The sequence below is a fragment of the Artibeus jamaicensis genome, unplaced genomic scaffold (genome assembly GCF_021234435.1).
Source record: "Artibeus jamaicensis isolate MK-2021 breed Jamaican fruit bat unplaced genomic scaffold, CSHL_Jam_final scaffold_378, whole genome shotgun sequence".
NCBI classification, from domain to species: domain Eukaryota; kingdom Metazoa; phylum Chordata; class Mammalia; order Chiroptera; family Phyllostomidae; genus Artibeus; species Artibeus jamaicensis.
Window position 1 is genome coordinate 418,247 of NW_026522044.1, and position 22,381 is coordinate 440,627.

General features: G+C 36.4%; 1 protein-coding gene across 2 annotated transcripts in view; it reads right to left on the reverse strand.

Moving 5' to 3' along the window:
* Positions 1 to 22,381, reverse strand: part of DOCK11 (dedicator of cytokinesis 11) — a 198,562-nt gene that overhangs the window by 49,112 nt on the left and 127,069 nt on the right. For both annotated transcript variants that reach the window (XM_037146004.2, XM_037146003.2), the window contains 9 exons: positions 19,719 to 19,835; positions 17,813 to 17,888; positions 17,262 to 17,371; positions 15,350 to 15,461; positions 9,655 to 9,721; positions 7,699 to 7,746; positions 6,087 to 6,229; positions 4,741 to 4,856; positions 2,368 to 2,505 (listed from right to left, as the gene is read on the reverse strand). In XM_037146004.2, coding sequence (XP_037001899.2) covers positions 2,368 to 2,505; positions 4,741 to 4,856; positions 6,087 to 6,229; positions 7,699 to 7,746; positions 9,655 to 9,721; positions 15,350 to 15,461; positions 17,262 to 17,371; positions 17,813 to 17,888; positions 19,719 to 19,835 — 927 coding nt within the window. The remainder of the gene's footprint in view (positions 1 to 2,367; positions 2,506 to 4,740; positions 4,857 to 6,086; positions 6,230 to 7,698; positions 7,747 to 9,654; positions 9,722 to 15,349; positions 15,462 to 17,261; positions 17,372 to 17,812; positions 17,889 to 19,718; positions 19,836 to 22,381) is intronic.

The window sequence follows — 22,381 nt, forward strand, 5'->3', positions numbered from 1 at the left end:
ACTTTTCTTCCTACTTCTGTGACTGCTCCCTTTCACCTCCTCCACAGATTTCATGTCTAACTCCTTCCATGTTATTTTTCTCCAATGTTCTACTGTTGACCTGTTCTTTAGTTCTTTCTCTATACACATGGCAGGAGAAATGAAATCACTTCCATGGCTTTAACTAACACTCATATGCTGATCTCCCTAGTTCACTATGCTCCAGCTAAACTGGGCTTTAAGTCCCCATAATTTCAACCTCTTACCCATCTCCGGGCCTTTGCACATGCATGTCCTTTTCCCTAGACTGCTCTTCCTTGAGCTTTTCAAATGGCTGGCCCCTTCTCCTATTTAAGGTCTCATTTTAAAAGTAACAAAGCTATCTAAAGTAAAAAAAAAAAAAACACCTCTCACAAATCATTATACTCTATCATGGCATCCTGCTTCCTTCCTGAACTTATCTTATGTACTATTTTGTTTATCTGTTTATTTTCTGTCTCTATCCCCACCCCCAGAGGACTGAAAGCTTTTACCACTGTCTCTCCAGTACCTACCTACAGTGTTGGGCAGCCAGAGAATACTCAATAAACATAGCATAGATGCATATGTGGACAATGACTCCACATTTAGCTAACCCAGATCTTTCTCCAGAGCAGAGCTACTGCCAGTACTGTAGCTATAACTGGATATCCTTTAGGCATCCTAATTTCAACAGGTCCACAAAACAGAGCTCATTACCTTTTATCCCCAATGTAGTCTTTTCTCTGTATTTTATATTAGCCACCATGACCCACTAAAACAATAAGTATACTGATGACCAAATTCTATAAATTCTATATCCTTCCCATGTCTTATATCTGCCTTTGACTCTATTTCCATTGTCCTGCTTTAGGTCCTTATCTTTTATGTCAGTGCAACAAGTTGCAACAAGCCTTCTTGGTGCTTTTAGTCTCATCACCCATCCATCTTCCACACTACTTTTTACAGATATCTCCCCCGTACACAACAATTCTCGGTTAATGTAAATCTCTTTGTGTTACTTCAACAATCCCTGATGCCTGACAGATAAAGTCTACCTTCTAAAATGTATACACAATTCATCTGGTCCCCATTTACCTTTTCATTCCAACTAACTCCTAGCTCCATAGCTACAGAGAAACTCACTAAATTAGCATGTTTCCTCTCCTCTGCCCACCTGCAGTTCTCTGTAGACTACTTTTATCCTAATGGTATTTGTGGATGTGGACATGTGTGTGTGGTGTGGATATGTGTGTGTGTGTGTGTGTGTGTGCGTGTGTGTGCATCCATCCTTGCTCTGGAAAATAAGCCCTCCGGCTATATCCCTGACACAGTATCTAACAGCAGTTAAGAGCCTACCCAGTAACTGTTAAATTACTTTTGAATCTCTTTCTCTTAGTTTCTTATAAGATTCTTGTATTTGACTCAGTTTTTCATTTATTTATTCACAGATTTTATTAAAGACTAGCAATTAAAAACCTTTGAAGCCACCTAAATTCTATATCAATTAAATACAACATGTAATAACGTCTTAGTTATCCTATTATATACATCGATTAATTGATTTTTTTTATCTTGTTGGAGTTATACACAACAGAGGGGAAGGCCTAAACTAAGCCTTAATTTTAACTCCATCTTGGTTTATGATGCTTCTTACTACATTCAAAGGCTATCAGAAGCAGACCAGAAAGAAATCTTTGCTATCTGTTTCAGTTATGTTACCCCTGAAAGTCTAGCCTGAGGTATTTTTTTTTAATGAGGTCAGTTGCCTGAAAATTTACAGCCCACAGGTACAATTAGCACTGAGGAGAAGGGTTCACTCATTTGACCACATATTCAGTGTCTATCATTTGCAGGATATCACACAAGATCTCTGGGGTTATAAAACTCAGTAGCTGCTTTCAAAGTACTTACACATGAATGCACTAATAGCTCACATATTTTCAGCATAATACTTAATTTTTAAAAGATTTTATTTATTTATTTTTAGAGAGATGGGGAGATAAACATCCACATGGATCAGCTGCCTCCCATATACACCCAACCCACTGAGCCACACTAGTCAGAGCTTCAGCATACTTCTTTAAAAAGAAGAACAGAAGTAGCAAGGCTGTAATACGATAATGATACTTTTGAAAGGCGCTTCCTGAAAAAGGTTCAGCAATGATAAGGTGAAATAAAAAGCATGTTCTGCTTTTCAGGGATTTTTGGTCAGACCCTCTGTACTTGGCCGTTCTGTATCTATATTTGCACAGGCAGTACTTACTTAATGTGTTCAGTACCTGAGGTCTCTTGATGTCATCTCAATGATCCTCTTTTCTTCCTGCCATGAAGCAAGCCCACTAGCAGTTATAAAGCTTTTTTCCTTACCTTACTAATGAAAGCTCGCAATGAGGCAAATACATGTTTCAGCGAGACTTCAGATTGTCCATTTTTAAGAAAAGCAAGATGAATATCAAATACTTTTTTCATTAATGGGTTGTGGCCATCATTATTTAAAAGTTGACTCTATAAAACATGAAAAAAATACATTTTGTAGAAATGAGTAGGACCCATCCGCCAGAATGAGAGGACTCGACAATACCTGTTTATCAATCCACTGAAAATTTCAGAAAAACAAAAGGTTTAACTTTAAAACATCTGTGTTATCCTTCAACTTGGAAATCTCAAAATACTACACAAACCACATCTATACTTGATTCTATCATTTTAAGCATACATGAAAAAAATATTTTTCCAATGTAACACACCAAATACAAACTAGTATGGGAACAGGAATTTCTATTAAACTAAACATATTACTTCTTGATGAAGAAATCAGTAAATTTAAAATGGACACAAGGCAGGTTGCCTTTGTATTTCTGAGGGGAACCAAATAATGTTAGAATGAAGGAAAACACCAGTTTTACTTTAAAAGTCCATTGTCTAATTTACTTTTCAAAGTATGTTTAGTGTAAGATATGCTTAGCCATTGGTGAAAAATTAACCCCTCTATGAATAAAGAAAGTAACAGGTATCACAATTAAACAGACTATGTAAATTGTTTTAATGCTCCTTGTAAAGAGAGACAGAAAAGAAATAACAAATTGTAGAGAAATATCTACTGGATTGTGAACTTAAAAAAAACAAAAACATTGCTTAACTTCTCCAGCCCTATTCTCCTATCCCTCAAAAAACTAGCAGGTTACGACTTGGCTGAAAACCATCACCAAAAACCAAAACAATATGCAAAGTTGTGACAAATCTAATGGTAGCATCAACAGCCAGAATCCATGAATGGTGTTAGATTTTTTCTGGCTCTTTCCCTTAGTCTACTTCCAAGCATGGTGTAGACTCTTGTGATGCCGGGCCTAGATCCAAATCCTGAGTCTGCCACATACCAGCTCTATGGCATCAACTTCCCTGTGAGCTTCAGTTTGCTCATTTTTCAAATGGGAATAATAATATTATCTGTATCAAAAAGCTATTATGAAGATTAAAAGTGAGTTCATATTTGTATTTTTACATTTATTAACGTATAATTTACACACCATAAAATTTACCTATTTTAAGTGTACAGTTAAATTATTTTTAGTATATTGACAGAGTTATGCAACCATGACAATCCAATTTTAGAGCATTTCCATAACCTCAAAAACAACCCTGGTGCCCATCTGCAGTCACTCCCCTTTCCCTCCCCAAACCCCACAATAGAAAACTGAGTTAATATTTGTAAAGCAGTTAGGGTAGTGCCTGACATCTACCAAAAGGCATGTTTGTTAATTAAATAAGCATCTGAATAGGAGGAAGGAATACAATACAAGCCTTGAGACCAAACATCCTTATTTATTGGCACAACGAAAAATGAATTTGGTTTGCTTTTCAAATGAAAACAAACTTAATATTTCATAAAGGGATTCTGAAGGCTATCTTTTTAAAAAAATATTTTATTGTTGTTGATTATAGTTGCCTGCATTCCCCCTCACCCCAGCCACACACCCCTCCCTCCCTTGCTTCCACATTCCCCCTTGGTTTTGTCCATGTGAAGCTATTTCTTATTAGTATAATAACTAATTCAGTTTTCCCTTATGAGACTCTTTGAAAAGTACAAAAAGGGGAGAAAAGAAAAAAATTGCCTGTATAATTTGGTGAAAGTAAGATTTTTCACTTTGAGTTCTCGTAATAATGTTACATTATAGCTATATAGTTTTTACTCTTCAAAGCACTCTCACATCCATTATCCCAGCTTACTCCTTTAATAACCCTGCAAGGTCACTGCCTTTACCTTATTCTTTTTAATCATAGCAATGATGATTCATACTGTGAGGCAAACATCTAAGAAAAAACACTAAACACCTGACTAGAGAAGCTAGCCAGCCTGTCTGGACATCATCTAGCCTAAGAAGACAGCTCATTAAAAGAAGCATTTGAGCAAACCAATTCAATCATAATTTGGACTAAAAATTACTGCCTATTTTAATAAAAAATATGAAATAGAACAATTTTTAAACACAAAACTAAAAGAGATGAATTTAAGAAGCAGATGGGAGCTTGAGAGCAAATTAGTCCAATCCCCTCACTTCATGGATGTGAATCTCGTTGAATTCCCAAGGTGACACAGTAGCCAAACTCAATCTGCCATACAAATTTGCCTGATTGTTCAATGGGACTTTCTCAGTACACTAACCTTCCTCTGACTGGTTACTTTTTGTATAATGTTTTCTTTACAGTGATGCATGCTGAATTCTAACTCTCTATTTTTACCTTGAAGCACTGGGTGAAAAATGATATGGTATCTAGTACTGTTAAAGAAACTTCAGTAGCAGTATTGCCTTCAAGAAGTGCCTGATGGAAAATGTCGGCTTCGGTTGTTGTAGAACCTAGGGAAAAAAAAAATTATAACTGCCACACCCAGAGATTCACATAACAGTTCTGAATGATTTTTGCCCTCCAAAAAACTCAGACCAGCAAGAGAGGAGGCTGTTGATATGTGCAGATTTAATGAGTTTTACAGTATTCATTCCTGAATCAAATATGGTTTTGGTTAATCAAGTCTATGAGTTTTCAGCTTTGTATCAACAGCTCTGCAAACATAATTACGTACCCACTTCTTTGGAGACAAGATTTCAGTGATGAACTGTGGCAATGTTACTAGGAAATAAATAATGTGGGAGGCATTTTAGGCCGCCATGTAGGCTGTAAGATGCATTTTTTAAAAGATTTTATTTATTTATCTTGAGAGGGGAAGGGAAGGGAAGGAGAGAGGGAAAGAAATATCAATGTATGGTTGCCTCTCGTGTGTCCCCTGCCAAGAACTGGCCTGCAACCCAGGCATGTGCCCTGACTGGGGATCGAACCACGATACTCTGGTTCGCAGGCCTGCGATCAATCCATTGAGCTACACCAGCCAGGCCTTGTAAGATGCATTTTTTAAAGGTCTTGAGTCTGTTAGCTCAGGGCCCATCTGCTCAAGACATTTGTTTTTATTATTAGTCCTTATCACCAGGCCACTTTTGCTAGCTTCCTTTTCTGCAAGCTCCAGAGAACTGTATGGAAATTAAAGTTTTCCTACTCTTTGGATTTTTTTAATGAACATTAGCCTTTCAGAGGATAGTTTCCATTGTCTACTTGCTTTGTCACTACTTCATCCTATGTGAAATACACTTTTGTCAAAATCATGTTTACAATTCTTTAACTTTTGCAGTCAGCTCAGTATGTGTAATCCCTTAAAATCATTGAACAATACTAACTCTAAATAAATATTATAGGTGCTATTATGTTATACTATTACACTATTACTTACATTAAAGTTTAACAGTAGCAATGAAGGATATCCAATGTAAGTAAGGACAACAATTCAGTGGCAAAAATTAATTTCTTTAATATTGAACTAAGGAAAAAATAGCATTACTTAAAATTGCTGAAAAAATGCATATTTTATTATAGTCATGTATGATGAACAATGGTATAGAAATACAGATATGCAAATAAATCCACATATGGGAAATCATTTTCAATCACACTGGTTATTTTAAACCAGGACTTCTTTAAGGTTAATTAGTATTAATAGGTCTGTTTCAAATGGATAGCCTACACACATTTTCACTTACTATGATTAAGTGTAAATGAACTTTCCAGGCTACTAAGATGCTGAAGCCGGGCCTGCATTACTCCTGATCTGTTTCGAAGAGCTGGCATGGTTTGTGATTTGCGGTCTACTCCAAAGTGTTTTGACAGCCAGGCATCATGCACCCTAAAATAAAATTTAGTTAGGAACTGGAGTACTATAATACTGTATCTCAATGTTAAGTGTTTTTTTCTTTAAGTAAAAAAAAAGAAAAAGATGATTAGGTTTCTACATAAACACTATAGTATGATCAATATTCTTCCAATTATTACTTGGCTTAAATAAGATACCACTGAAAATTGAATTAAGTTTTAATGTATATTCAAAAGAGTTGATACTATAAGAATATAACTAAGGAATTTAGAGAGACATTTACTTCCAACCCCCATCAAAAACATCAGTGTAAATTGGACAACACTCAAGATTCAGTCTTTTCTCAAGCAGTGAGGAAGGACAAGAGTCAGTGAAAACAGTGAGAGGGCTACTCAACAGTGGAAACGCGAGGTGGGGGACAGAATTCTTGGATGTTTAAGAATGAGTGCCAGTCAAATGTTTGTGAACTTATGTTAAACTTGGACCAGACACTTTTACTGTTTAAACATGTCTATTGCAAGATTTTGCAATTTTTCCTTTAATATTAAGAGTTCTACTAAAAATTTACAACTGGGTCATACAAAAACGAGAGAAGAAAGAAGAGTATGTCTATTCTCTTGGTAACATAGTGGGAGAGTCAGCAGAATTTTACAGGTTAAGGCTCATGGTGGTAGTTACCATGCCAGCTTCAAGTCATGAGGAAAGACAGCAGAAGCTGTCACCTGAATTTCCTATTAGGATGTTCCAGAGACTCAGCAATTACAAACTCCATCTAAACAGCCTCTTCAATTTGGGGAAGTGCAATGGAATTTAACATAAAAAAATGAACTCAAGATTATATGAGTTACTTTAATGAGTCAGTCTTTCTCTAAAACACATCTCATTGAAATAGTTAAATAGTACTAATAGGTCTGTTTCAAATGGATACCCTACACACATTAAGAAAAATAAGTAATATTTTCCTTAGGGTTCCTCAAACATTTTTGAAATATTTATTTCAGTATGATGTAAACAGCAAAAAGAAGAAATAGAAAATTAATAATGTATATCCCACTCACTGTTGCAAATTTCTGCTTATTTAGCAACTGAAGTGAGTACTGATAGTTTGTAAATAAAAGTACAGACCTTACAATTATTCTCACTTTATGGCTTCCTGTTTTTTCCTTGATCTAGCCCTTTCTCACACATCCTTTAGAAAAGACAGCATTTATTCCAGGACGAGGATGGAAACTCTGCATATAGGGCCACCATTACCCTAAGCAAAACTTAAATGTATCAGCTCACATTAGTTTAATTTAAACTTTGAGTTGAGATATGTGACATAAATCATGGGTTGTCTTTTTTAATTTTACTAAATTCACTGAGGTAACATTGGGTAATAAAACTATACAGATTTCAAGTGAATTCAACATGAATAATCTAATTTTTACATTGTGTGATCAAGATTGCCCTCTGTTGGAAGAATAGGAAAAAAGTAGAAATTGCCATGCTATGGGAATTACCTTGCTATGTTTCTTTTCCCCATGTATCTAAAGTGAAACAAACACACTCTAGAGAGAAAAACAATAGCATGTTAGTAAAGTACTATCATTCTCTGCAATTTAACAAGTAATATTTGAAAAGCCATGTGTTTCAAAGAATGACCACTTAAGTCATATTACAATATACATTTTGGCAGACAGAAATAAATATACACATATCTACTTAGGGGCCTGCCATATATCTTTCTACATTTGTTAAAATTACATCAGCACCAGAAAGGCTGATATCTTCATATACAATTTTAACAACATAAAAAACCTATCAACCTATCAATGTAAATCATCCTTTGTGCTCTATAACACATCAAAACAAAGGTCTCCAGTATAGTTATTAATACCTAAAAAGGTCTTAGGCCCTAGAAATTGGGGTAATTGCTATACTTTTTTATAATGGCATTCAAATACTTTCTATTACTGAAAATGTCAAACACATACAAAATTATAGAGGACAGCCCTGGCTGGTGTAGCTCAGTGGATTGAGCACGGGCCTGTGAACCAGACAATGGCAGTTCGATTCCCAGTCAGGGCACATGCCTGGGTTGCAGGCTGGTTCCCTGCGGGCCAGTTCCCAGCAGGGGACGCACAAAAGGCAACCATACATTGATGTTTCTCTCCCTCTCTCCTTCCCTTCCCCTCTAAAGATAAATAAATTTAAAAATCTTTTAAAAAATTATGGAGGACAGCATATTAACCTCCCAGGTACCAAGCACCCACCAGCCTCAATAATTATGAAGTCATAGCCATTCTTGTTTAACCTCTACCCTGAATAGGTCCTCTGCTCTCCCTCCATTCTCCCTACCTCCCAGAATTTTTGAAGTAAATCCCCAACATCATATGTGTGTGTGTGTGTGTGTGTGTGTATCTTAAAGATTTTATTTGTTTTTAGAGAGAGGGGAAAGAAAGAGAGAGAGAAACATCAATGTATGGTTGCCTTCTCACATGTCCTCTACTGGGGACATGGCTTGCAACCCAGCCATGTGCCCTGACTGGGAATTGAACTGGTAACCCTCTGGTTTGTAGCCCAGCACCCAATCCACTGAGCCACACCAGTCGGGGCCATATATTTTCATTAGTAAATATTTCAATATAATTAGAGTAGTTTATTTTCTTTTTAATCTTAACTGCTATTTTGTTTGCTACCATTTTCTTCAAAATTTTGATAAATATTCATGCACTGATTATCCTCTTTGTGCTTTGGTAGACATGCAGATACAATATCATATATGTGTAGTATTTAAAATTTTCCTACACTATAATTCTTTTGTTTTCATTAATAATGTAAAAATAGCTCAGCATACTATACAGAGTGGGGCAAAAGTAGGTTTATAGCTGTTCATATGAAAAATACAACAATTAAGAAATAATAATACAAGAATAAATTGTGTTTTGCATACTAACAACTGTAAACCTACTTTTGCCCCACCTTGTACAGAATATCTTCCCACTTCCACAAAAAAAAATGAGACTAGATTTTTTCAAGTACCTTGGAATGAATATACCTATATCAATCTTTTCATCTATGTATTTCTTAAGTGGGTGGAATTACTCAGCTCTACCTTATAGTACAAATTTTAAATTCCAAAAATTTAAACTGCTCTATTAAGCCAGTATCTGCTCTGAATGATTTAGAACAGCTGATGCCACTTCTAGTTTCCCAGATCACAGAAAGTCTCCTGTTAGACTATAAAGATGGTCTATCATTAGCTAGAGTTTTTGTAATATCACAAGCATTTCATCACTAAGTTTTTCTATGTGTGAAAAACCTGTATGTCAGCATCTGTATTATCAAAAGAGTTGAACATTTCCTACGGTATTAGCAAATAAGATGTTGAAACCAGGAAAAAGGAATATTTTATTATATGCAAAAATTAAACTCCCTCAAATAAGAGGAAAATGTATGAAAATAAGGTAACTTACTCTAAAAGTATAAGAATGTTTATGAGCTCCTGAGGAGATACTTTATTCCAGTAAGTTAAGAGAGTATCTGAAAAATGAAATAAATAGTTAGTTATTGAAATAATTAAAGCAAATAACATTGTGAACCGCAAAGTACTAAGAACTTAACTTCAGCAACCATCAACTCATGGCCATTTCTGTCTAATACACACACTGTACTCTTTTATATTAATTTCACATATATCCTTTAATCTGTCATTATTTTAACTTCAACATTTTTATTTTGTAAGTGTCCTTTATGGATAGCTTATTTCAATCTTCACATCATCCCTAAAAACAAAGGAAGGGAAGCAAACCGGGTCTTTTCAATGAACTTCCCAACATTTTATGCAAGATGGTGTATTTAAGGGCATTTTGCTGAAGGGCAGGGGTGTCAAACACATTTGCCTGCTACTCAAAGGGCTCTCTAAACCAAAAAGTCTGAGAACTGTAAACTTTATGAGGTAATTTTTTCCTCTTCTTTGCCTATGGATTATAAACTCTGACGTCCTACAACACACACACATACCAACTATTTCAGATATAAAAGTGTTTTAAATCTATCATATATACATATCTTTTTACCTGTTTCTTTACTCCGACCACACCTACTTACAAAGATTTTTAAAAAAAGAAATTGCTGCCACTTAACTTTCCAATCCTTTTTCATTCTATTAGATATAGCTAATGGTGTGAGCAGATTCTCTTCTAGAAATGTAAATATTTCGGAAACATAGCGTAACTATGTAATGACCATATTGCAAGCCCAGATAGAGAGTCTTGAAGATAGCGATGGAGGACTAGGCAATACTGGTCATATGGGGGAAGTCAAAAAGAGGGAAATATGAGGGGGTTTTATTTTACTTCCAACTTTAAAGTCTATGAGTACTGACAGTTTCCAATGATTATAAAATACTGATCATCAAAAATAAAAATGCTAGAATTGAATCAAATTAGTTTTTTTTTTAAATATTAAGCTAAGAGTAACTTCCGGTTCCCCCCGAAATCCCCAGCCTTTGGATGCTTCTCAGCTCAAAGAAGCTGGACACCCAGAAGTCACCGGGTTTCCGGCCTCTTCTAACGGCAGAACGAAGGCGCCATCTTCCTTTTCCCGTGCGCCGGCTTTGCTCGTGAAAAGGCTGATACCACCTTTCCACCAGAAATTCAGGACACTTTCTTTCCATACCTGAGCCGTTCCTGAGCCACCCCTGCGCCCACACCGTGCCCAGAAGAAGCTTCACATAAGGTCTGTGAAAGGGGTGACAGGTTTATCCTTGCCGCAGCCTAACTCGAGTCAGAAACTCTTAAACCGTTTCTTCGTCAGAAGCGTCAAGCCATTTGTCTGTCTAAACAGTTTCCAAATCCCAAACCGGTGAGACATGATGCAGGCAGGGAACGAGGGTGGCGAAGACGGGAAAGATGATCAGATATATCCAGAAACTGCTAAATTGTCGTCCAGTGTATGTGACGTGTCGAGTGACGATTTTAAAAAAACCTGGCTAACACTCAAAGAGCTCCATGATAAAGAGCTACACTGTTTACAGGAAAAATTAACCAGTTTGAAGAAAGAGCGATTGGCAGACAGGAGGACAAGCTCCATAGCCAAAATTCAAGAGTTGACGGAGCAACAAAAAGTCCTCAATGACACCATTCAGGCCTTGCGACATCAGTTAGAATCAAAAACGTGTGAACGCTGTACAGTGAATGAAACATATAGGAGTACCCTAGAGCAAGAATTTAATACTATGCAGCAAGAAAACCTTAAGTTTATTGCCGAGCTCACTGCAGAAAGGGATACACTAAGAGAAGAAAATAAAATGCTTTCCGAAAAACTTAAACTGTCTCAGCGAAAGTTAAGTCCTGTTTCATCCAGTGATGATGAGTTTATTCCTTGTGCTCAAGGGACTGCCTCAGTTTTTGAGGTCAAGGACCCTGAGGAAGAAAAGGATGTGTATCATCCTATGAAATTTTTAGAGCAATTGCTAGGTCCTGAAGAGCTATCCGAAGAGGAAAAGGAAGAGCAAGAAAATCTGCAGCTTCCACCTATATTTCATAGTCCGGATCTCTTTGACATTGCAGAGAACTCTTATGAGATTCTTGCCTCTGACACCACCAGTAAGCCTACCACGGAAGGTAGTGACTACCAGAAATCACCTGTTTTTCCTTCAGTATCTTATAGTTTTCAAAGGGGGCCTGAGTTTAAAACTGTCTCAAATCTTTCTGAAGACAAGCTTGGCCAGGCAAAAGAGAAACAGATGTTTACAGAAAAGACCTCCATGGAGAAGACCTCTGCTCATATGCACTTCCCTTGGAAAATTTCCATTACTGAAGAACAAAACCCAGAAATTCAAGTAGTATCTGAAACTTCAGAGGAAAATATGCCTGAAAAGCCAGCCAAATCTAGCCCTTTTACAGCAGAAAGTGAAACAGGTTCTCCAAATGTATTATTTCCTTTAGACTACACAAACAGAAAAAGATCGATTGATATTCCTCGTTACAACATTGGAGGTTCAGAGAGAGGCAACAGTTGCCAGATAGATTCCAGTGAACAAGCAACTCAGGGAAAAAATACTAATGAATCTACAGGTGTTGCTAAGCCTCAAGGTAGTAACCAGAATCCCAGTTTAGGGTCTAAGATAAAAAGAAAATCCAGGATGCGGTCTGAAAGAAGGAAGTAGCTATCCCTGTCCTCTTAAAGAAACTGTTTTTCTCTCTCACAATTCATACTATGTAACTGATGACCTCTGACTCTTGATTCCATTTCTCAGGACAAAATAAACAAGGCAATAGGACTAAAACGTAGTTTGGAAAATGTCTAAGACTTTAAATAGTGAATTATTGCCATTTAATAAACTACAAAGACCAAATATTTAGAGGGAAGCTCCCTCTACTTCTATAAGAAAGTATCTTTTCATTGAAATTAAGTTACTACTGTTTATGAAACAATAAAAAAAGCCCAGAGAAGACCTGAAGGGAATTCAACATTTAAATGCATATGGAGTGACTAAAATAAATTATTAACCTGACTAAGCAAAGTAACTACAATACATCCATTGATGAGGGCCCAGAAGCCAATGCTTTTTGGAATAAAATGAATATGACTTGAAAGATATACAGCATATGACTTTACATGTACAAAAGATAAAAATATGTGACATAGACTGTGTACTACTTATTAAAAATGTGCTCTTAAAAATCAAAACGCAAAAGTTGAAGAGAAACCTAATTAACAAAGACCAAATATTTAGCAGGTAAAGGTCAACATTTACAAAAGAAAGAGGACCTATGAAGTTCTCAAGAAAAATAGTTATGGTTCTAGCCATGACATTAAAAAAGCAGCCAGGAGCTTGTCACTGGTATATGGTATGTATGCATGCATGTGTGTGTGGTACATGCCATGTATATGTGACACAGTATATGGTATGTGTGTGCTCATGCTACATGTGTATGCATATGTAGTGGAGTGGAAGAGGGGAGAACTAGTGGCAATGCACCTCTCCCTCCCCCTCCTCTCCACCACCCCCAAGCCAATCTTAACTTTCCCTGAGTTGGGTAATGATTTTATTTTATTTTTTTATGTGTCTTTTGAGTCTCTTGTTTTAAACAAATTTATTGAGAAAGCCTTATGTACCATAAAACTTGCTTACTTAAACAGTACAACAGTTTATAGTATTTTCAGAGAGTTGTAAAACCATCACCAGTTTTAGAATATCTTCATCATCCTATGAAGAAGCCCCACACGTTAGCAGTCACTGCCTACATACATTCCCCCCCGTTCACCTTGTGGGAAGACATAAACAGTGAACTACAGCTGTGGTTGTTAACTGATCCATTCTCTCCTGGTACACAATACCATCAGGTTGAAAATGGTCTCTCTCTCATTTCTTTTCCAAAATATGGAGGCCCATCACACAGCCTGGAGATATTTTACTTTAAGTCATACATTCTTAGAACTTAAAGATGCTAATTGTTTTGTCTACTGTTTAAGATTTTATTTATTTTAGAGGGGGAGGAGGGAAGGAAAACAAGAAGGAAAGAAATATCGAGGTGAGAGAGAAACATGGATCAGCTGCCTCAGACGTGCCCTGACCCAGGACCGAACCTGCGACCCAGGCCCAAATCTGCAACCCAGGCATGTGCTTTGACGGGGAATCGACCCAGCAACCCCTTCGCCTTGCAGGATGATGCCCAACCAACCGAGCCACATCGGTCAGGACTTATCTACTGTTTTATTAATGTACTTTAGAATTTATTGTTCATGTCTAGATATTGATTTGTTATACCTATCAACTTACTTTGTTTTATTATTATATTATTTATCCTGTATTACAAACAAGATTTAAAGCAAGTAAATAGCAAATAAGTAAAAGATAATGACTGTGATGCTCAGAACCCAGGTGCTTTTATGTTATTCCTTCTTGTATATTTTTTTTGAGTAAAAATACTCAGAAAAGGAAGGGACAGGAAAGGGAGAGAAATGTGTGAATAAATGTAGTATTTGGGAAAAGATAATTGATTTTACTTACAGATTCAGAAGACATGTAATTTATGACACCCTTTTGGTCATATTGTATCATATAATATAAAAGAGAAACTGATAATACTAGTAAATAATATATGAGGGGAGACCCCCAAAAACTCAGAATTTATTCATAAAACATTGTGTAATCTACTCTTACGTGTTTTCACTTCAGTCCCCTTCAAAGTACTTTCCATTTGATGCAATACACCTACTGAGATGTTATTTCCACTGCTCAAAATAGTTTTTGAACTCCTTGATTTTGATGCCTTTTGGTGCTCTGCCATTTTTTGTTTCCCCTCTTCTACATTGGCAAAATGTTTTCCTTTGAAAGTTGCTTGGGGTGAGATCTGGTAAAAAGGGAGGGTAGGGCATTGGGATTCTGTCATTTTTGGTCAAAAACTGCTGAACATTCAGTGCAGTATAGGCAGGAGCGCTTGTAAATCGTCCATCATGAAATGGGCAAGCACATTTAAAGAGTCTTCAAAAAAATTCAGTGAAGCTGAATGTAGCATCTCACTCCCAATGCCAGCTGGTACACCAATTCAGGCGGGTTCCTAGAACACACACTCACTTAGCGGGGGAAGCCTATACTATAAGCAGCCTGTCCTCCAGAAGACAATTCTGGGTTTTGGGGGGGTTCTCACCTCATCATTATACCCCAAAGGGGAAAAAAGAACCTGAAAAAGAACTTGAAAACATATAAAACCATACAATGGTAGTATGAAAGCAACAATGGCATTTCTTATCCTCAAAGAACCCTTCCCGTTTTTTTTGTTTGTTTGCTTATGTTTTTCCAAATCCTGGGTTAAATAAAACCTGAAGTATTAAATATGAATTCTGTTAATTTTTCTGTTTACATTGGTCATTTAATGCATTATTATATGCTCTGCATGAAAAATGTTTAGCACTTCTAAAACTATTGCCTCATTTTAGAAATTAAATGTTAAATTAAAAAGTTACTTCAAAGAAACAAGTGTATATGACTCAAATTAATGTATTTTAAGTTAAAATACAGGAACATTTTTAAGGTCAGAGTTTTCAAAAATGTTTCTAATGAGCATGTGTCCTAGATGATGGTCAAAGATTTGTTCCATGAAACTGAGCCTGTGGGATAGATGTCTAGTAGAGTCTGGGCTTAATATGCTGGAAACTCACCTTCGGAAATCATTTTTACTATATACAAGTAGCACATCAAGAGACTTCTGATTTCATACTGATCCAGTCTGTTATACTGGGATACACTGCTCCTTGTAGAATTCTGTCGGATCTGTAATTTAAAGACAGGAATTTTGTGAGCAGTATTGGTACAACAGTTTCCCTTTGCCTTTAACTCAACAACTTTTTTTTTTTATCATTAGTCCTGTTTGGGAAAATTCTAAGCATAAATCCAAATTTTATATTATACTTGAAAGGTAAATGGACTGACTCTTTGTTGCTACCACCCCTAGTAATATCACTGGAAATTAACTTGGGTCTTTATCAAGATATAGTCATGAATACTGTGAATATTTAATTCCCATAAGCCCTTTGTTTTAAGAGTAAAAATTTTAAATAATCATATGTAGCTACTCTAGGAAAAATACCTTTTTCATCAAGGAAGAACCTAACTAAGGTACATGGAAGTATATGAAACACTTTCAACCTCAGAGTTTATTAAAATCCGAACTTCAAATTATAGGTCTAAAATCTATCTTTAAAAAGGCTATGACATTACAAGATAAATACATTAAGAAGGACTCAGTAATACTTCAAAAGGAGCTTCTATAAAATAGTGATGTTCCTATCATTTAATCACTTTTGTTAACATATCTGTTGTTAATTAAGCATGACGAGATCTGACCCATTTGGGGATTTATATGAATAGAGTATAATCTCCTATACAATTTGCCCTTGTTAGAAACCAATACTTTCAGTTGAGCTAAACTGGGCTGGGGGATATACATTTAACAAAGGATTGACTAAGAAAGAACTTGCAGTTGGAGTAAACCATCTAGGTTCTGAATGCTTGTTAGGTGTGTAACACTAGCAAGTCATTTAACCTCTTTTTCCTTTATTTGCCTTACTTATGGCAGTATCTGTTGTCGTAATTCTAAATGTTGTGAAGTAGAAACCTTTTTGAATAAATTACTATTTATCCAAAGGCTCAAGGAAATACAGTCCAGTGGTTCTCAAGGGATGGTTCCCAGCCACAAGGATCAGCATCACCTGGGAACTTAGAAATACAAATTAGCAGGCCTCACCCAAGGCCCCTATCAGAAACTTGAGGGCTGAGGCCCAGCCGTCTATTTCATTAAGCCTCCCAGGGGATTCTGATGCACACTATGAGTACCATGATATAGGAGAAAAAGTGCTGGAATTAGAAAATCTGGGTGCAGGTCTAGCCCTGCCAGAGTTATGTGACAATCCTAAATCACAATCTCAGTTTTCATTTCTAGGCTGAAAGTTGAAATTTACTATTTTTATTAACCTTTCTAACTTTATGACTCTGTGATTTAACATAGCAGCATAACAAGGTTTTACTGCTCTAAAATGAGGTTTCACTTACTCAAGGCAAACATATCCCCTAAACTTTAATGTTAGACTTAAAAATCTAAGAAAGAAATGGAGAGTACATCCTGATGAAGTACTATTCAGTATCAACTGGGATGCTGAGATCCTCCATTTGGGGCCTAATATTTTTCTCCCAAGTTAATGTAATTAGTCTATTATAAAAGAATGAAAGGCTGAAATAATCCTGACAGGAAGTGATTTGTTTTAAATCACAAGGTACATTACATATTTTAAACTTTGAACCTTCCTGCTCTAGATCACTGACTATGCTAGGGGTTAAAGAAGGTACCGTGAGTTAGAACTCTTAGAAGATGAATGTTTTGCCCTCTACAAACAGTTTAAGATGTCAAAGTAGCACCTGCTACGATAGGAAGCAACTGCTAAAATAGCCAAAAATTATTGGATGCTTTTTACAAATTCAGGATGAACTATAGGACAGAGCCTCTTATTTACACAAAAAGACTGTTGTAGCCTAACACTTCATTATTCGGGTTATCCTGTACATTTAGGTTCTTACATTTTCACCAGTGCCGCCCTGTTCTGGAAATCCTGTTGCTCCTTCTGGGATGAGGGAACCTCTTGAGTCTTCCCTCTTAATTCCATGTCCATTTTGAAAAGATCCATAAGCTGGAAATAAAAGCCAAGCCCTTGTTAGCAACAGGATGAATGATCAAAAATATATTTTAAAATAAGTACTGGGTTAATTTAAGTAGATGTTTTAGAGATTAAATCTTAATCATCTAAAATTGTGAAGCTTATATATTATTATATCAAAACACATAAGCCAAATAAAGTGTAAGCACTTTTTCTGCCTCTCAAAACACTTTACTATGTATAAAAAACTACAAGGAGTTCCTTGAAAGTCATCAAATAAAGCCACACAGTTTGGGAGATGCTTAGACAAGGAACCTGAACAAAAAAAATGTGGCTGCAAGTGTGAGTCAGATTTTAATTAAGTTTTAGTAGAAATCATGCTATGTAGTTTTTACTATATTTCAAAAAACACAGAAGGACAGGGTACATTCCTAAATAGCCATTCAATGTATAATCTTTAAAGGATTTAATTACCGGTGTCTTTGTCAGTGCTCAGACTCCCTCTACTTGTAGGTGAAGTGAATCCACATGTAAATTCATCTCTGGATGCCTGTAACACAATGTGATACCTCTGTCACTTAAATTTGTACACTAGGGTAAGAAATAAAATTAATCATATAAAATGATACCCAAATTTTAAACAAAGCTCACTGTGAAAGCCTAAATCAGGTATCAGTATTGGTATTTAGGTGACAAATCTTTAAACAAATGGGTACTAGCACATTGAAGTAACCATGACCTCTGGCTAAGGGACAACTCTAGATGGCTGATAAAAGCTGCAACTGGTGCAGTCTGGTTCAATTCTCCTGCTTGGAATCGGGCAGTGCTAGAAGGAGGGGGTGTGACCAGAAGCCCTAGGTGAACTTGAGCTGCAAAAGAAAAAACAGGTAAATAAAATATTTCCAAACATCACTGTCAAATATTATGGAGTAAATATAACCATGAGCCATGATGTTTGTGAAGAAACACTGGCCTGACACACAGGTGGGTGATAAAATTAGGAGCTACAGGTAATCAAGCCATCAGGGAGGCATAGAAGCGGCTTTCTGGGGAACCCGGGACAGGCTTCACAAATCAAGATAGGGGGATTTCCAAAGGAAGATGTAAAAGACAGTTTAATCTGCCTCCCAACAATGTGACATGGCTACTGAAAGTGTAAAGGTAATTTTGGGCCATAGAGAACACGGAGTGGGGGTAGAGTAGGAGTTAACAGTCCCACTGGGCAGACATTAAAGTGTAAGTGCCATATTTTAATGAGATGATTAGTAAAATGGAGCATATCCAGAAGAGCATAACCAAGATGGTAAAAGGTATGGAATGACAAATGATGAAGTGGAGATAAAACCCTTTAGATCTAATGTGAGAAAGAAAGTTTTGACTATTACAATGGCAAAAGGTGTCTGGCCAAATGGGAAATTTACAGGCTCCAACGTTCCTTTAAACCTAAATTCTGACAGGAGAAAAAGGCACACACCAATTGTGATGAGCCAAAAGTGACTCATCAAGAAGTGCCGAAAGGAGGCTATCAAGGGAGGAGAGAAGCAAAGGAATACAGTTTAATCCCTGGTGTCTAACATTTTGGCACTGGAGAAATCTTTTGTTCCCTTTTCAAGTTGAATAAATATGTAAAAGCAAGAACAGCAAATCTTAAAACACTGAGTAGAAAGGATTTTTTGGTGTTCTCTTGGGCCTCGTTACTTAAAAGTGTGGTTCTTAGGCCTTGGCTGGTGTAGCTTAGTCGACTGAGCATGGACTGCAAACCAAAGTGTTGCAGGTTCGATTCCCAGTCAGGGCACATGCCTGGGTTGTGGGCCAGGTCCCCAGTGGGGGCCATGTGAGAGCTAACCACACACTGATGTTTTTCTCTCTCTTTCTCCCTCCCTTCCCCTCTCTAAAAAATAAATAAATCTTTTAAAACAAGTGTGGTTCTTGGACCAGAAGCAGCCAAAAGCTTGTTATAAACACATTATCAAAAGCTCTACCCAGATCTGCTGAATTAAATTTTGTTTTAACAAATTCCCCAGGGGATTCATATGCACATTCAAGTTCAAGAAATGTAAACCAGGAATAAAAAGTGAACCATTTAGACCAAGGGTGTTCAACCTATGGCCCCCGGGCTGCATGCAGGTCAGGATGGCTGTGAATGTGGCCCTACACAAAACTGTAAATTTACCTAAAACATGAGATTTTCTGTGTGTGTGATTATGTGTCACGATGTTATAAAGTGTGGCCCAAGACAACTCTTCTTCCAATGTGGCCCAGAGATGCCCAAATCTTGGACACTCCTGAATTTAGATTGAGACCATAAAGCATATGATACCAATTCCAAATATCGTCAACGAAACAAGATAAACACAAATAGAAACACATTACTACTTACAGAATTAGGCACAGCTGCACAAGAATACAAGGTATCTCGACCTGCTAATCGCTGTATATTTTCCAAAAGCAGTCCAACAAATGGGAGGTACAATTGTGCTATTTTGGCTTGTTGGTTCTGAAAAATAATTATCAGGAGGCAAGCTTATAGGTATAATGATTTCACTTACATGTGGAATCTAGAAAACAAAATAAATGAACAAACAAAACAGAACAAAACTGACCATTGCTAGATGGGAGGGAGATTGGGGGACTGGATGAAAAAGGGGAAGGGATTAAGAAAAACAAATAGGAAATACAGTCAATAATATTGTAATAACTATGTATGGTGCCAGGTGGGTGCTAAACATACTGGGGTGGTAACTTTGTAAGGTATATAAATGTCTAATTGCTATGTCATACACCTGACACTAAAATAATAAATACTATATGTCAACTGTGATTAAAATATATTTTAAAGAAGCCTGATAGGTATAAAATATATATGATATATATCTGTAATATGTATATTATAAAAGTTGGCTCCATCTACCAATTTAAAAACTAAAAGCTAAACAACAAAACAAGCAAGCAAGCAAAATAAAAACAAAGACACTGAAATAGAGAACAAGGGGACAGTGACCAGAGAGAGGAGAGGGGAGGGAATTTCAGGGGAAAAGGGGAAGGATTTACAGGAACAAGTATAAAGGACACATGGACAACAACTAAAGGGGGTGGAAATGGGAGGGAGGTGGGTAGTACTGGGGGAGTGGGCTGGGATGGGAGTAAAAACCAGAAAACTGTACTTGACCAATAATTAAATAAATTTTTAAAAATAAAAAAAAACAAAAAGCAGGCTAATATCCACAACAAGGTAGTGAAGCATGAATCTATTTACGCTTATAGTCTCAAAACTAATTATCACAGAACACTTGATATTTGGATTTATACAGAGTCAAATCACATGCCTCAATTACAACTAACTACATAATGTAAAAGACAAAAGTTTACTGTTTTAATAACAGTTAACCTTTAAAGCAGATCATATTAGCCCTATTCTTTAACTGCAGTGAGGGCTGAATTTCATTAGAGCAGGGCTCATGTCTGTCTTATTACTCATCCTTCATCCTCAATGCCTGGGCACATAGCGGATGGCCAATATACCTGTTAGCTTGAATGGATGGATGGGTGGGGTGGAAGAAGTGAAAAACCAATAAATTACCGTATTCATTCAAAAAACATGTTTTTGCTTTGATTAAAGCTGCAATTAAAATAATGTGATCTTGGCCCCCTAAGACAATTGTAATACTTGGGATTGATATATTTATAAATATGTAAATAAAGCTGGCCACAACAGTCTTAACTAATGTGGTACCTCTTATACAAATTTATTTATGGCTTTTCTGAGCCATAGAGATTCCTCACCAGATATGTACATACACTCAAATCAGCAAAAACGATTGTTTTCAGGGTACAAGATTTATTCTCCATATTTTGGAACTTCAGGAGGCTTGTCTGGAAATTTAGAGAAGACCTTTAGGGCCCAACATCATAAAAAGTATGGGTGCTTGAAACTCCTCTCTCTACCCTCACTTTGGCATCATCATTTGTATTTGACAAATGGCCTCTTACTCAGGCCATCTGTGAATTCTTCGGACCAAACAGAAATAGGAAGTGAAGCTTTGGTTATCAGGCCCATGACGCAAAGTTCTATTGGAGAGAATCCTATACTCATTAATACCTGTCAAGCTTTTGAACAAAGAGGAAAGGGCATTAGAAGTCACTGAAAGGGTAAAGAGCTTGGCATTTCAATCTGTCCCACAGTCTAAAACTGCAAATACACTCAAATGGCATAATTTTTAACTTATTTACAGACAACAATGGCTGTGAGTGTGTATATAAATTTACTACCCTCAGAATTTTAAAAAGTAATGTCCAAATACATAATGTAAAAATACAGATTGTTCCAAACTTACAATGGTTCGTTCAACTTATGGTTTTTTGACTTTACAATGGTGCAAAAGTGATACAAATAATAAATTACATGAGATATTCAACATCTGATTATAAAATAGGCTTTGTGTTTCATGATTTTTCCTAACTGTGGGTTTTAGTGCAAGTGTTCTGAGCACATTTAAGATAGGCTAGGTCAGGATGTTCAGTAAGGTGTATATTAAATGTATTTTCAACTTACAGTACTTTCAATATGCAATGGGTTTATCACTACATACCCCCATCAGAGGTCGAGGTGCATCTGTATGTAAAATTTCAGCTCTAGGTAAGGCACTAGTGAATTCCCTTTTCCTTCACTTTCATCTAAAGAGATAGGGTATGGGGAGTACAACTTCTTCCTTTATGAAGTGGAAGATCATTTTGTGCTTTTCCTGTGAATCCTTTGAAATCACAGCTAATGATATTATCCTCCACATTGTATGACCCTCTCCCCCACTACTAGGCATAAACAGCAGTTAACCAGAACACAGTAGTAACTAGCATTTTTAAAGGTTTGACTAAACTTGGTTGGAATGGATGACTTTTAAAATATATTTTCATTTAAATATATTATACCACTTAACTTGTGTTAAGTCAATAATCAATATCCACCTAAAAAGGGGCAAATAACAGAGCAAACTACACTAAGGGGGAGGAGGTTATTATAATTACAATGAGACAAAAACAGTGCTA